Source organism: Tamandua tetradactyla, chromosome 2 (genome assembly GCF_023851605.1).
Source record: "Tamandua tetradactyla isolate mTamTet1 chromosome 2, mTamTet1.pri, whole genome shotgun sequence".
Taxonomy (NCBI): Eukaryota; Metazoa; Chordata; class Mammalia; order Pilosa; family Myrmecophagidae; genus Tamandua; species Tamandua tetradactyla.
The window spans coordinates 69,451,740-69,466,966 of record NC_135328.1 but is presented as its reverse complement, the minus strand read 5'-3'; the positions used below and the strand labels follow the sequence as shown (position 1 = coordinate 69,466,966).

The following is a 15,227-nucleotide window of genomic DNA, read 5'->3' as shown; positions in this document are numbered from 1 at the left end:
TCAACTAATAAGTTACCATAATGCAGAAATAGACATATGTATTCTTACCCTCAAGAATCTTCAAGATTTTTTTTTCAGACAGGAGTTCTAATTGTTCTTGGCATAGTTTTTTAATTTCTTCTATTGAACAGTTCTAAAGGAAATGACATTTTTAAAATGCATTGATGTAATACAATTTCAATGTAAACAAAAAAGCTGCAATCATACAAAAAAATTCAAATTTTAAGCCTTAAGTAGATTCACATAAATCTTTTCATGGGAGGAAATCTGACAAACTGCTAGTTAACATGTGAATATACGCCATTTAGGAGATCCAGATTCGATTCCTAGCCATGCACTTGAAAAAAAAAAAAATAAATAAACAGTGCTGTAATAATGCGATATTCACATGGGAAAAGAATGAAATACAACCCCCACCTGCATAGCATATAAAAAAATAAAAAAGATGTTTTAAAAAAACTTGTAAACAGGGAGGTGCAATGATGGCTCAGTGGCAGAATTCTTGCCTGCCATGTGGGAGACCTGGATTTGATTCCCGGTGACTGCCCATGAAAAAAAAAACCATGTAAACATTTTGTACCAATACAGTGGGAATACATAAAATCATGTTTATTATGAAAAAGCAAATCAAAGAGTAAGTCAGGTGCCAGGAGATATTTTTAAGAGCAGTCTATTTATGTGATTTAATTCATCTTAGGGTATAAACATTTATGTTCCAGTGCTATACTTCTTAGATATATAATCCTGGACTTAAAATTAATTTCAAAATTAATATTAATTAATTTCAAAAATAAATATATGAAAACCCTTCTGAATTTAATGAAAATCAAGCTATTACCAACCATCACTGAGTATTGTTACACAGCAGTATATTATAATAAAATTTCTTAAAGCACCAGCAAAATTCATTAAACTTCTAATTTAGTTACTACTATTACCTGCATTTAATCGAATTATTTCCACTGGGTCAATAAAATTCCTGCCTTATACTGTAAACTATGCCATTTTTTCTTGGTAAAATCTTAAATACAGAAGGCTGTTTACAGTTCTCAAAATCCCTGTTTAATTTCTTTTTGCCTAGCTTGTTCTATTTAAAAATATCCAATTATAAGTCGCATTATGTGAAATGATTACAGTAAAAAAAGGATGTATTTTATACGTATTGCCTGATAATGTATATACTGAAATACCTTTAACACATCAGGAAGCATCTTCTGCAACTTCTTCTCTCCTATGATACAGAAGCACTGCTGAAGCATTTCTTTTTTGTCTGATATATAGAAACTAACTGGTTTTAATGATACAGTCAGGTCCAGTCCACCTTCTTCAAGGTCACTGTGCTCTGCCAAAAATAATTCTTTTTCCAAAGACGGCAAAAGATATTTGGTTTCCTAAAATTAAAAGAGATTTAAAAATACAATTAATTAATACTATTTAAACTGTAATAGAATAAATATGTCATAATTAATATATTCTTCTTATTAAACATTTCTAAATTCTTGTTTGCACAGGTTATTTGTCGAAAACCAGGGGTAAGAAATGTAATTGCAGACAGTCTCTGATCTTTAACCTTCACACAGCAATTAACTCAGCAAACTGATATAAGAGGAAGCGATAATATTAATATTGAATGTTCTCCTACAATTACAGACTTTTGAAGAATTAGGGTATTCCTCCAGTTGGCCAATCATCCAAGTTTATACATGCATTGTTATTTTACTTAAATTCATATAAAGAAATGGACTAGATAGCATCAAAAAATTACATATCACAACTACTACACAGTAATACTACTTAAGAGAGCTTTTTAAAAACTGTTATATATAAACATATTCAAAGTAGCCAATTACTTTCAGGAATTGAATGCATTCTATCAATTTTATCTCCCATCTATCAAATCTATCCAGTCTCTTGAAATCTATTGCCACAATGCTGGTCCATGCTCTATTATCTTTTGTCTAGAGTGCCTTTATAATCAATTAAGTGGATTAACTGTACTAAACTGAGGTCTCTCTTTTGTATATTGTGACCGGAATGAATTTTACAAGATGGAAATGCATCCTTTCCATTTAAAACATTTCAATGACTTCCACGGCTCTCAGAATAATAGGGCCTACCTGATTCTTTCTGCTCATTCTTTGTGATCAATACACAAAAAACATCTTTGAATTACTCAAATAGTGGCCATCTCCTCCATTCACCTCAGAGACAGAGCTTGTGTATATATTGTCCTTCTGCCTAGGACAGTATTTCTTCTCCCTTTCCCCTACCACAGTACATTTCCATAATTAACAAATTCAGACACTTCACATATGAATTCAGAAGTCATTTCCTCAGGAAAATCTTCCCTGACCATATAGTTCAGGTTAGTTTCTTTGTTTTATATTCTCATGGAATTTTTTAAAAAGCAATTCTTGAACTGCTTGAAATTGACCATTTCAATTTGAATTAAAATGGTCAATTTCAAAGAATATTATCATAATTAGACTGAAAAAAATAAGAGTGTCAACTCGTGTTCTAATGACTCACAAAGTAATTTATTAATGATAGGTTCAGTTGGGGGAGTCTACAGGAGTGTTAACTTCAGATCAAACATTTCCTTGTTTGTCTTGATCTGTGATTTATTTCAAGTATCAGATCAGTTACATAACAGGTAAGATAATTAAATTTTGGTGAAACTTTACATGTACATCTGACTGCCGTTCTGTAACGAGAAATTGGATTATACAGAATGTAAGCATTCCATAAAATAAAATACAATTTGTTTTTCGCTCAGTGGGTCTTCACAGTTAATAGCGGATCCCATTTTAAATATGAAAAAACTTAGGCTCAGAATACATGTCTTAACAGCTTAAGGGCATAAATTTAGCAAAGGGAAAGTCTCCTGGTTCCCTGGTAAGAGCGCATTGGCATAATTTTATAATATGTACAAAGTACATAAAACTAGATGTATTCTGTCCTTAAACTCCCACTCAAGAACTTGTCTCTGCCCTATTAAAATCAGTGGATTCTTTATTAAATATTTTTCCTTGTAATAATGATTCTTAAACTACACTAGTAGCATAGAGAGGGTTGTATGCATGTACTGCAGCATACCATAATTTTTTGATACATGAATTCCCCATTAGATTACTTCTTGAGGATAACTCTTTTTTTATTTAACTACCCAGTGCATGCTATAACAGGAAAAAGTATAATGTCTAAACCACAAGGTATGGCATCAGACATATTAGATTCACATCTCTGGCTGTGTTGATTTAATAGTTATATCAACTCTGGCAAATATATTCGCCCTCAGTTTACAAAAGTATAATAATTTAGTCCCATACTGCAGGATTTTTGAGAGGATTACATGAACTAATATAGATATTACAAAAAAATCAACTCCATAATTCACAATAGACAAAAGGTAGAAATCAACCAAATAAAATTGTGGTCCATTCATATAACAGAATATTATTTAACAATCAAAAATGAAGAACTGACACATTTCTACAATTCGGATGAACCCCCAAAACATTATGTTAACTGAAAGACACCAGACACAAAAGGTCATATAAGATTCCATTTATAGGAAATATTCAGAATAGGTAAATCATAAAAACAGAAAGCACATTAGTGCTTAGGGGGAGGAGAAATGGAAAGCAACTGCTTATTGGGTACAGGTTTCCTTTGGTAGTGATGAAAGTGTTTTGAAATTAGATACAGATGGTGATTGTACAACATTGGAAACATACTAACTGCCATTGAATTGTTCATTTATGGTATGTATATCTCATCTCAACTTAAAAATAAACAGGGAGAGGGACTGGAAGAAGATGGCAGAGAAGGAAGCTTGAGGAATCAGTCCCTCCACCAGAAAACATTAAACAGGCATTGTGAGAACCAACTATTTTGAAACTCCAGAGTCCAGCAGAACATGGTATAGCATCCAGTAGAGAGCAGGAAGAAGAGGCTGCTAAGTTATGGTAAAAATTAGTAAATTGCTCTCTCTAACTGCAAGGTTGTCTTCACTCATCCTGCACCATTGCAGCAGGCAGCTATGAGGTCCAGTCCCTGTAGTAGCTTGCTGGTGCCAGAACAGGAGATAAAATCCCACTTCCTCAAGATCTGGGTGGGCACAAGCCAACTGCTGATCAGAGGGCACAGCTCTGGATTGGCTTCTTATAGCTGGGGACACAGTTCTGAAGGTGGACATTATTCCAACCCGAAGGGTGGAAAAGGTTTAAAAACAATAAGCTTCCTCAGAACTGCAGAGGATAGCTGAAGAGTGCATTTGCTGGGCAGCTTTGGGGTGCCATGGAAAAAGCTCCTGGACTCTTCTCGTTCCCTCTTTCATCCTCTCTTGCAGTTGGTAGCTTGCCAAGGCTCCCTTTGTGGGTCCCTGGCCTTGCTCCAGCTGGGAAAGACTGACTTGGGAAACTCTTCGCCAGCGCCCTCTACTCTCCTCTCAGAATTTGCCGTCAGGCAAAAGTAGCTCAGGATGAGAAAGCAGTGTAAGAAATTAATGAGACAAAGGGACTGTGGTAAAGGCTTACGTGCCTTAAGTCCAGCAACGGGACACTGGAGAAAGAGAGAATGTATGTCTCCTGGGAGAGAGAGGGGGCATTCAAACTGCCATTAACAGGCTAACTCCTAAGGCCATTAGCAAGCACAAGCACAGAACAAGACACAAGACTAGAAAAGACAGGGAGGACCCAAGACTTTGTATTCACCTTGGATGGACCTTCCTGATAGGAGGGCTGACAGTCAAAACATCTCTGTCATATCACCAGATGGTAACAAATTCAAACAGCAGATTTCTCAGAGAATAAATTCCAGAATTAACACTTGAAAATATTAAAATGTACAGGTGCAATAAAACACAATGGCTTAGTCAAAGGAAAAAGATTAAAAAATTCATAAAACACCAACCTAGAAGACCAGACTGCGGACATACAGGACAAAGAAGGTGACAAAGACTTTTTAAAAAATGATTTTCAATATACTCAAGGACATGAAGGGAAATGCCGAAAAAGAACTAAAGGATATAAGGAAAACAATGAATGAACAATACGAGAATGTCAACTAAGAAACTGAAATTTTATGTAGGTAGTGGAGAAGCTGAGCCTACCTATAGGTATGTGTAAGAATTACTTCTGGAGGACCTTTTTTGTCGTCAGATGTGGCCTCACTCTCTCTAAGCTCAACTCCATAAGTGAAATCATTGTCTCCACCCTACGAGGGACATGACATCCAGGGGTGAAAGTCTCCCTGGTAGTGTGGGAGATGACTTCCAGGGTTGAGTCCAGCCCTGGCACCATGGGATCAACAATTCTATCCTGATCAAAAGGGAGAAAAGGGGGGTGCGAGGGTAGCTCAGTGGTAGAATTATCTTTGGTTCGATTCCCAGCCCCTGCACTTCTCAAACAAACAACGAAACCGACAAAAACAAACAACCAAACAAAAAATTCAACAAATGGTGCTGCAGTAACAGGATACTCACATGGAAAAAGAATGAAATGTGAACCCACCATAGACATACAATAAAAAAACGGGTGGGGGAGGGTGAGAAGTGTAACTAATAAAGTATCAGTGGCTGAGAGAGTCCAGAGGCTACTCTGGAGGTCACATTTATGCAAGTTTCACTTAGACATTGCTACCTATCATAACTTGCCAAACCCCAACCAAAAGAACACCAATTCCAGCTAATCCTAAAGAACACCTAGTGCAATTTACAAGATCCTACAAATATTCCACATACTAGGGTAACTTTCCAGAAACCTACAACCTCCAGCTGGGACTCTAGACCAGATAAGTCCTGAAATATAGAGGGTCCAGCCTTTCCAGAATATGAGATAGTTCTACCTCTCTACCCCATATATATACTGACAGACCCTTCCAACGTGAAAAAGTTAGAATGGTTATAGCCCAAAAGAGTGAAATAGAAAGATCAAAGGTGATGGTGGAGTTATACAGAGAAGGTAGGGTTTAACAAACAAATATGATTACTGAATCATTAAATTGATATTTCCTTTAGTCTCCAATATCTTAGAACAGCTAGAAGTAACAACCTAAAGTTGTGCAATTATAACCCATACCAAACTCTGAAATCTATTCAACAAATAATTGTTGTGCTGTGCTTTGAAATGTAGTGCTTTCTTGTATATATGCTATCTTTCACCAAAAAAAAAAACCACAACAATTGTGATAATAAAAAAATATTTTATTCCTTTAAGTTTCCTATATTCTGTAGCAGCTAGAAGGAAAAATCTGAGATGATGGTATGGTAGCCCACGACAAACTCTGGGATCTGTCCTATAACTACTTGTTGAAGAGTGCTTTGAAAACTACTGCTTTTTTCTTTCTTTGCTTTGTATATATGTCATATTATTAAAAAAAAAAAAAAAAGTAAAAAAAATAGAAATAGAAACTTTAAAAAGGAACCAGACAGAACCACTGAAGCTGAAGACCAAAACAACTGGAATGAAAAGTTCTCAGGTGCATTTTTTCAATTTTATTTTATTTTATTTTTTGCATGGGCAGGCACTAGGAATCGAACCTGAGTCTCCCGCACGGCAGGCGAAAACTTTGTCTGCTGAGCCACCGTGGCCACCGTGGCCCGCCCCCCAGGAGCATTTTAATTGCAGACTGGAACTGGCAAAAGAAAGTATGAGTGAATTTGAAAACAAGACAATTGCAAAAGTCAAGCTGAGGAGCAGAAAGTAAAAAGAATTATAAAAAGTGAAAACAGCCTAAGAGACCTCTGGAATACCACCAAGTATACCAATATATGCATTATGGGAGCCCCAGAATGAAAAGAAGATTGAACATAATCCCAATCAAAATTCCAACAGCCTTCTTCGCAGAAATAGAAAAGCCAATTGTCAAATTTATGTGGAAAGGTAATGGACCCAAACAGCCAAAGCCAAAAAGAAGAATGAAGTTAGACACTTTCCCAATCTTAAAACTTATTACAAAGCCAGAGTAATCAAAGCAGCTTACAGACCAATGGAATCGAACTGTGAGCTCAGAAATCAACCCTCACATTTATGGTCAACTAATTTTTGACAGGGGGCAAAGACTACTCAACTGGGAAAGAATAGTCTTTTCAACAAATGGTATTGGGGAAACTGGATGTCCATTTGGAAAAGATGGACCTGTACACCTCACACCATATACAAAAATCAACTCAAAATGGATCAAAGACCTAAACATAAGAACCAGAGCTATAGAACTGCTAGAAGAAAATGTAGGGCTGCATCTTCAAGGCCTTGTGTTAGGGACTGGTTTCATAGACTTTACACTCAAAGCACAAGCAACAAAAAAATTTGAAAAATGGGAACGTCATTAAAATTAAAAATGTTTGTGCCCCAAAAGACTTCATGAAAGTAAAATGTCTACCTATATATAGGGAGAAAATATTTGGAACTACATATCTAGTAAGAGTTTAAAGAAATCCTTCAACTCATCAAGAAAAAGACAAATCAATAAAAAAAATTGGCAAAAGACTTGAACGGACATTCCTCCTAAGAAGATATACAGATGGCCAAAAAGTACATGAAAAGATGCTCATCATTAGCCATGAGGGAAATGTAAATCAAAACCTCAAGGAGATACCATCTCATACCCACTAGAGCAGTTACTATTTAAACAAAACAGATGATGGGAATGGTTTGGTAATGCATGGCACTGATGGCCTTGTATACTTCCACAATATGCAACTTAAAAATGAAATGTTACAAAGTATTAGAAGAAAATATGAAATAGTTTTACAATCTTGGAGTAGGCAAGACCTACCTAATCAAAACACAATATTCAGAAGACAAAGGAAAATAATATTATGTCTGACTCAAAGAAATCAAAAGCTTCAGTACTCTGTCTTAAAAGTTATAACATTTGGAATGTATCTACACAAAGGATTAAAACCAAGAATTTATGAAAACAACCAAATAGAAAAATGACAGAGGATGTGTACAGGTAATTTATATAAGAAGAAATCAAATGATACATAAAACTATTAAAATGTTCACTCTATTAATCAGGGAAATCTAAATTAAAACAAATGCAATGTTAATTTCACCCATCAGGCTGGCACATTTTTAAAAAAATGGACACCGAATGTTGGTGAAGATTTGAAGAATTAGGTATTCTCACATATTGTTTGGACTATAAATCAATGAAGCATTTTTTATATAACAGTTTGTTAATACCGACCAAGCTTTTCTAAATGCAAACCTTTTGACACAGCAATTTCATTTGAGACTATTCTAAATAATTCTTGCACAAGAGCTATGTTAAGAGGGTGCTCATTTTCACATTGCCTGTAACAGCAAAAAGCAGGAAACAACCTAAATATCCACCAACAAAGATATGATGGAAATACCATGCAATCACTAAAAAAAAAAATAAGGTAGCCACATAGGAAGATCCCCATGCCAACAATAAAATACTATTATCCAATTTAATTGGGGAATGGAGGTCACAATAAAGCATAAATGTATGCATTTAAATACAAGTATCTCCACAATGGTTTATGAAAAGAAAGAGACTATCAAACGATTGATCGGGAAGCACGTAAAAAAGACTTTCATGCTTTTCCCTTTATTTCTACAGTGTATGGATTTTGTTCAAACGTGTATTCTAGAAGACACATGAATACATATGTTTCTAATAAACTATAAACAAACAATTTTAATAAAGCTGTGTTATCTTAGCAGCTTGATGGAGCACAAAGAACACGGCTTTTACAGTCAGATTATCTATTTTCAAATCTAGGCACTACTGACAAATTCTGTGATCTTGGATAGGCTTCTTTGGGACTCAATTTTCTTATCTATAACGTGGCATTAATTATCTATCTAAAAAGTGAAGTAAAGCGTCTGGCTTCCAGGGGCTTTGAATGCTAGCTCCGGATCCATATTCTTCAGGAGACTTAAGAAATTAGAAAGGTGGAAGAGGCCAAAAGTAAAAGTGAGCTGATCAGCAAATCCAGAAACTTATGAAGTTCAAGAAAAGGAAGAATGGGGAGCCGAGGAGCATGAACCTCAAGCAAGGGTGAAACCTTGGGATCGCAGAGCTAACACTGGCCACGCTCGTCGCCCCAACCCACCGACACGTCCCGCTGGTGGCCCGCCTTCTTCCGAACAAGCAGCAGCCTCGGGGAGCGACAAGAGGGGAGCGCACGCACCTGCTGCAGGGAACCGGAGACGCTGGAAGACGAGTCGGTGCTCCTCCGCTTACGGCGCTCGCTGCGCTCCACGCTGCTCCCACCCCAGCAGCTGCCGCCGCTGCCACCGCCAGTGACACTTCCACTGAAGCTGGTGTTCCCACAGCAGCTGACGCTCCCGCAGCCGCTCGTACTTCCACAGCCGCTGGTGTTTCCACTGCCGCAGGTGGCGAGGACGGGTACCAAGTCCGGGGCCGCGAGCGACACGGCCGCCTCCTGACCGCTTCGTTTGCGCCGCTTCTCCCGGGAAGACTTCTTCCCCGTCATGATCCTCCCGCCGCAACCATCCGGGCTGAGTCGGCGGTCTCTGGAGTAACCGAAGCCTCGCTACCGCGTCGTCAGACGGCGGGCGCTGGCGTCGCAGCTTGATGCGTCATGTCCGGTCCGGTCGCAGAACACCCTGAGGCGTTTCTGCGGGTGGAGCGGGGGCCAATGCAGCAGCTTCTATGAGGCGCGAAGGTTGCTTGAAAAAGCTGGCTGGGTGCTTTTTGCTTTACTTATATTTATTGATATTGACGTTGCTTTTCCTCTTATCGATACTGTTTTACAGTATTTACTAATATAAAAATGCACAGTAACGTAAGTATGTAGTTTTTGATTCTCCATTTTCATTTGTCTGCCTGTTTTTATTTATGACCTTATAAAAATAAAGATAATTTAGGAAAAAAGTTTCATCTCTAACATCGTCTGGGCTAATTTTTTTTTTTTAATTGTACGGGCATAAGTGGGCTTCCTTGTTTTCCGCCCACTTAATTTCTAGGCATGAAATGTTATTTCCGAAGGCATTTGGCTCTAATATTCCATTGTATTATTCCTCAGTTTATTTAACTAATATTCAAATGCTGGTGTTTGAGAGTCTTTCGCTTTTCAGATTAATTATAATTAGCTTAAGAAAAGGATTTATTGCCTTTGTGGTATTTTGTATCCCAGAAAGAAGCTGATCAGAAGGCATCAGCATGTGATCTTTTTTGTTGTGTTTAATTGGATTCTTTTGAAGAACTGGGCGGATTTAAGAAGTTACCCGTATACCCACACGCTGAAATTTTTTAAAAATTTGTTCTAATATATGATATTAGAGTTTTAATATTCTTGCATTTTAATTTACAATGTTGACTACTTTCACACTGGTTGGAACACTATTTCCTCATCAAGTGGTGTGATAAATTTAGCCATTTATCTACTGAAATCAATCTATGGTCTGTAAATTTGCATTAATTTTTTATGTTTGGGGAGGGGGATATATGGGTGTTCCTTATATTTTTTCTCTTCCTCCTCCAAAAGTGTCTTTTCAGACCGATTCCTGTTGTTTTTTAAGGAGAAGAAAACAAGAGTTTGAAACTGAAGGGATTGCTAAAGAGGTTGAAGCAAGACTTGCAAAAGAAAAAAAGCAGCATGTGAGTGTAGGGGACCCAAGAGATTAGAAGAGAATTAAGGAAATATTTCTGGAGATTATGTGTTGCCCTCATGTAAAAGAGAAAAGAAAAGGACTTGAGTTATTTCTTGAAAATTGATTATCGGTAATGACTTTGTAAGTTTTAAATTTTATGAATTTTTGGATCTAGCTGGAGGCAGGTTTTAAATTCAGGGGTCAAGAACACATAAAAAATCTCAGTCTTTGTCTGGGAGTGGTCTCAGCAGAGGACTTCTGCTACCAAAGGCAAAAGGTAGAACTTGGGGGAAAACTACCTACTAGTCCTGTCCCTTTGGTTGGGGTGATAGAAAAAAAATAAGGAGCCTCTCTTTGACTACATTGTCTACCTATCTCAGTCACTCAACTATTTGAATAGTGCCTAAAGCAAACCAGGTGCTGTTCCAGCCTTCGGAAAACAGCTATCTCTTCTCCCAATTCTTATCCTCAGCTTTCCTTCCAAGGTAAATGTTCAGGTTGAGCCTACTGGTGTGCTCAGATATTCCTCATTGGCCTCATTAAATATCGTGCCTGAAATGAATGAGTGCCATGTTCACAGATGGAATACGCAAAATTAATAACATAACTTTTGAAACCGAAAATATATGTCAACCTGGGTAGAGCTAGTTGTTTAATTTGTGGCTGCATAGTATTCCCTTATAAAATCAGTTGAGAAGCTTCTAGGTTTCCACCTCCTTCTGCAGCTCTCTGTCAAATAGCTTTCTTAGTTCTGTTGGGACAAGAAGGCAGGGCATTGCTCTGTATTTTGCTGAAAAGTATTTATTGAATTGGGCAGATGAATCCCAGTCTCTGTTCACTCTCCCATATACTTGTTCTGGGCCACATAGGGGTTGTTCTACCACTGGCAATAGAAATGGGGGCAAAATAAGCAAAATCCATGTATTCATAAACTTATATTCTTGTGGAGGGAGACAGACAATAAGAAACTAAACTATAGGAAGTGTTTCCTCTTCACTGACTCTGGTACTCTCTATTCTTTTTACCCTTTATTTTTCTTCACTCTCAACTCCTTTGCACCTTTATTTAATTATCTGTCACCTTCCACTTATGTAAGCCCCATGAAAGCAAGGACTCTGTTTTGTTCAATTCTTTGTTCCCAATACCAAATATCCTTGATACAAATTTGGCACAGTGGATTCTTAAAACTTTGTGGAATGAATGGCTGCATGATTGAGTGGATGATTGAGGTTTCAGATGGAGAAAGTGATTTATTTAGCATTATATGAATTCACTGAATCATGGAAGTGAAAGTAGTTGCTAAAACTAATGCTGGAAACTAGTCTTTAATAAATAAGGCCAGGAGGAGGTTTTCTGGGACTAGTCCAGTGTTCCTTCTTAATACAGCAGAGAGACTTTACTGCTAATATGACACTGACAATCAAGTGGACTTTGGAACCATAGGTGCACATTGCTTTCTAGTAGAAAGTAAGTTCACATGAGTTTTGCTTTGCGGAGGATGGGGAAAGGACTTTGACTCATGATGAAAACGTGTCAAAGAGACAGCACAAGGTGGCTTAGGGTCTATTTAGTTTGAACCATGTGAAACTGCCATTTTTGTTGGTCAAAACTGGGTGAATTTTAACAATTTCACATGGTCCAACCTCATATTGTAGAAGCCTAGCATTAAATGTTATTATGGACTTCAGATGCAGGACATCCTTGCTGTCCTAGAAAAATATATGAGAAGGTGGACAGAGATTGGGATTCATATGCCATTTTCATAATTGGTCTCAGCAAACTCATCATTGATCATGATGATTGGCCAGGAATAGGCATGCATCAATGCTAGAGCCAATCAGTATTTTTCTTTGACTGTAAACAGACACTAGATCAGAACTTTCATCTTGATGAAATTTATTACCTTATAGCTGCTAGTTGCCACATTGTCTAGTGAAAGATCCTGAGAATGAAGCCAACAAAAGACACTAAATTAGACAAAGTCCTGATGCTGTTATTTTCAAACAGTAGGTGAATAATTCTTTTATTTTTTCTGTTACACTAACCCAAGTTGATTTTCTGTCACTTGCAACCTAGGGTCCTAATTAATACAACATGTAAAATCTTCCATGAGTTGAACCACATCATCAACTCCACATCTTTCTCCTAGAAATATATCCTCCACCTGCTCTTTATCTTCCTGCAATGATACTACTTTACATATCAATTCTCCTTTAATGTCTTTTTTCATTTTCAACCCTGCTAAAATTAACTGCTTCTTCCATTGTAACCCCCTATTCTCCCTACAGAGCATTTACTTTCAATACTGGAACAAATCAGTACTTCTCTTTGACTCTGTAAAGAGACACTAGATATTTCAGTTTCTGTCTTTCTTTCAGATTCTTCATCTGTAGATAACTAACAGTACCCACCCCATAGGGATAATGAAGATAAAGAATGCTACCTAGTTTAAATTTGTCCTCTGCATTGCTACCTCTCTGGTTTATGTTTGATTTAAATCCAGTTGCAAATCACTGACATTGCTACATAATGCAATATAATGTTAAATCCGTTGTAAATGTCACTGCCATTCAGACACTTGATTCTTCTGATTTGTTAAAATGTGTGTTTGACCCTAGGACCTCATTTGAGCCTAGGATGAGGCCTACCTACTTTTAAAAAGGGCCTTGGTCAGCTTTCTCCTCTTTAAATCTTTTATTATCCAACTTATTCTGAAGGTAATACACTTGTCCACGATTGGTACTGGATTTTTTTATTTGTTGCCCTCAAAGTCAAGATCCTCTTTTTTTAGTACACCAGAAAAACAAGCACATAGCACCCTTAATTTCAATGATTAAACAAATAAAACTTGTTAGTCACTCTGGAGGATCATTCTACAGGAAGGTAGAAAAAATAGAGAGGAACAAAAACACTTTTTTAAAAAGTTCTCAATCTTATAGAGATGACAAAGAGAAGCCCAACTGCACCTCTGCCTTCTATTTTTATTCTCCTTATGTGCCTTGTCAGCTTTGGCTGACACTTTGATGGCAGCCTCATATAAAACAATGAAGAACAAGAAAGCTTAGAGATACTGCTAATCAAGTCAAAATAACAAGCAGACATCACTTATGAAATATTCTTACCAAAATAGTTTAATTTCAATCAAACAAAGTCTCTGAACCTAGCTTTCAGTTCATAGGCAATAAGAGGCATTGCAGAGACTATAAAATGGCCCCCAGTGATCCCCATGTCTCCTGGTATTCACACCTTTGTATAATCCACTCACTTGCTTTCAACCTGTGATTAGAATACCTCAACATTGAGGGAATGTCATTCATGTGATTAGATCATAAAGGTTCCAACTTCAGTCCTGTCTGCAGACTTTCTTCTTTATAGGCTTTAATGAATCAAGATTGCCATGTTGGGGAGGTCTACATGGCAAGAAACTGAGGTAGCCTCTGGCCAATAGCCAACTAAGAACTGAGTTCCTCAGTCTAACAACCCAAAAAAAGATCTAAGCATCTATGTTCAGTGAATTTGAGATGAATCCTTTCCCAATTGAACCTTCAGATGAGATCCCAGCATTGGCTGGCACCTTGATGGCAGCCTCAGCCTCAGATGGAACAATGAAGAACAAGAAGCAGCTAGGCTGTGCCAGGACCCACTGAAACTGTGAAATAATAAATGTGTGTGGTTTTCAAGCCTCTAAATTTTGGGATAATTTGTTAGGCAGCAAAAGATAAGTAATAAAGATGGCTTTTAGGAATATGTTGTTACATTCTGGACTGGTCTAAACTCTTCATGAAGTCAGTGGTATTAAAAACCGAAAAAAAGGTGAGAATTATTTTAGATTAAGACCAAGGAGACATACAACCAAATAACTAAATACAATTCTAAAACGTTGATTAGATCCTGGTTTTTAAAGTTATAAAAGGCATTCTTAGGTCAATGAGGGAATTTGAATATGGGCTGTAATAAGATGTTATAAAATGATTTTCTTATACATGATAAGGAAATTGTGGTTTTAAAGAATGTCCTTAAAATGTTCTTAATCTTATAAAATACATATTGAAGTGTGCAGCTGATTAACATGATGATATCTGCAGTTTATTTTTTTATCTTTATTTTTTTTGGCATGGGCAAGATCTGGAAATCAAACCCGGATCTCTGGCATGGCAGGTGAGAAGTCTGCCACTGTGCCACTGTTGCACTGCCCTGCAATTTATTTTTAATTTCAAAAGAAAGTGAAAATTATAGACAAAATAAATATGGCAAAATGCTAAGAATTGTTGAATCTAGTTGGTGGGTTCGTGAGTTCACTGTACTTTTTCAACTTTTTTTTGTGTATGAACATTTCATTAAAAACTTTGGGGGAGCAGGCAGAGGATAGAAAATGCCCACATGATTATGGTAAATGAAAAAAATCAATTTCAAAATTTTATTTATAGGGTGGGCCATGGTGGCTCAGCAGGCAGAGTTCTCTCCTGCCATGCCAGAGACCCGGGTTTGATTCCCAGTGCCTGCCCACACCAAAAAAAAAAATTATATTTATAATCACAACTACACGGTATAATTTTCTAAAGAAAAACGTTTTACAAGTAAATACACTGAATTTTAAAAGTTTGAATATCCCTTCTTAATCTCAAGTGAATG

The 15,227-nt window shown here is 37.0% G+C and overlaps 1 protein-coding gene across 1 annotated transcript in view; it reads right to left on the bottom strand.

The window, feature by feature from the left end:
- The window catches only part of CAAP1 (caspase activity and apoptosis inhibitor 1), a 65,261-nt gene extending 55,673 nt beyond the window's left edge, over positions 1-9,588 (bottom strand). The window contains exons 1-3 of the mRNA XM_077148006.1: positions 9,170-9,588; positions 1,191-1,391; positions 49-133 (exon numbers count right to left, since the gene is read on the bottom strand). Coding sequence (XP_077004121.1) covers positions 49-133; positions 1,191-1,391; positions 9,170-9,475 — 592 coding nt within the window. The 5' untranslated portion in view covers positions 9,476-9,588. The remainder of the gene's footprint in view (positions 1-48; positions 134-1,190; positions 1,392-9,169) is intronic.
- Positions 9,589-15,227: the final 5,639 nt, after the last annotated feature.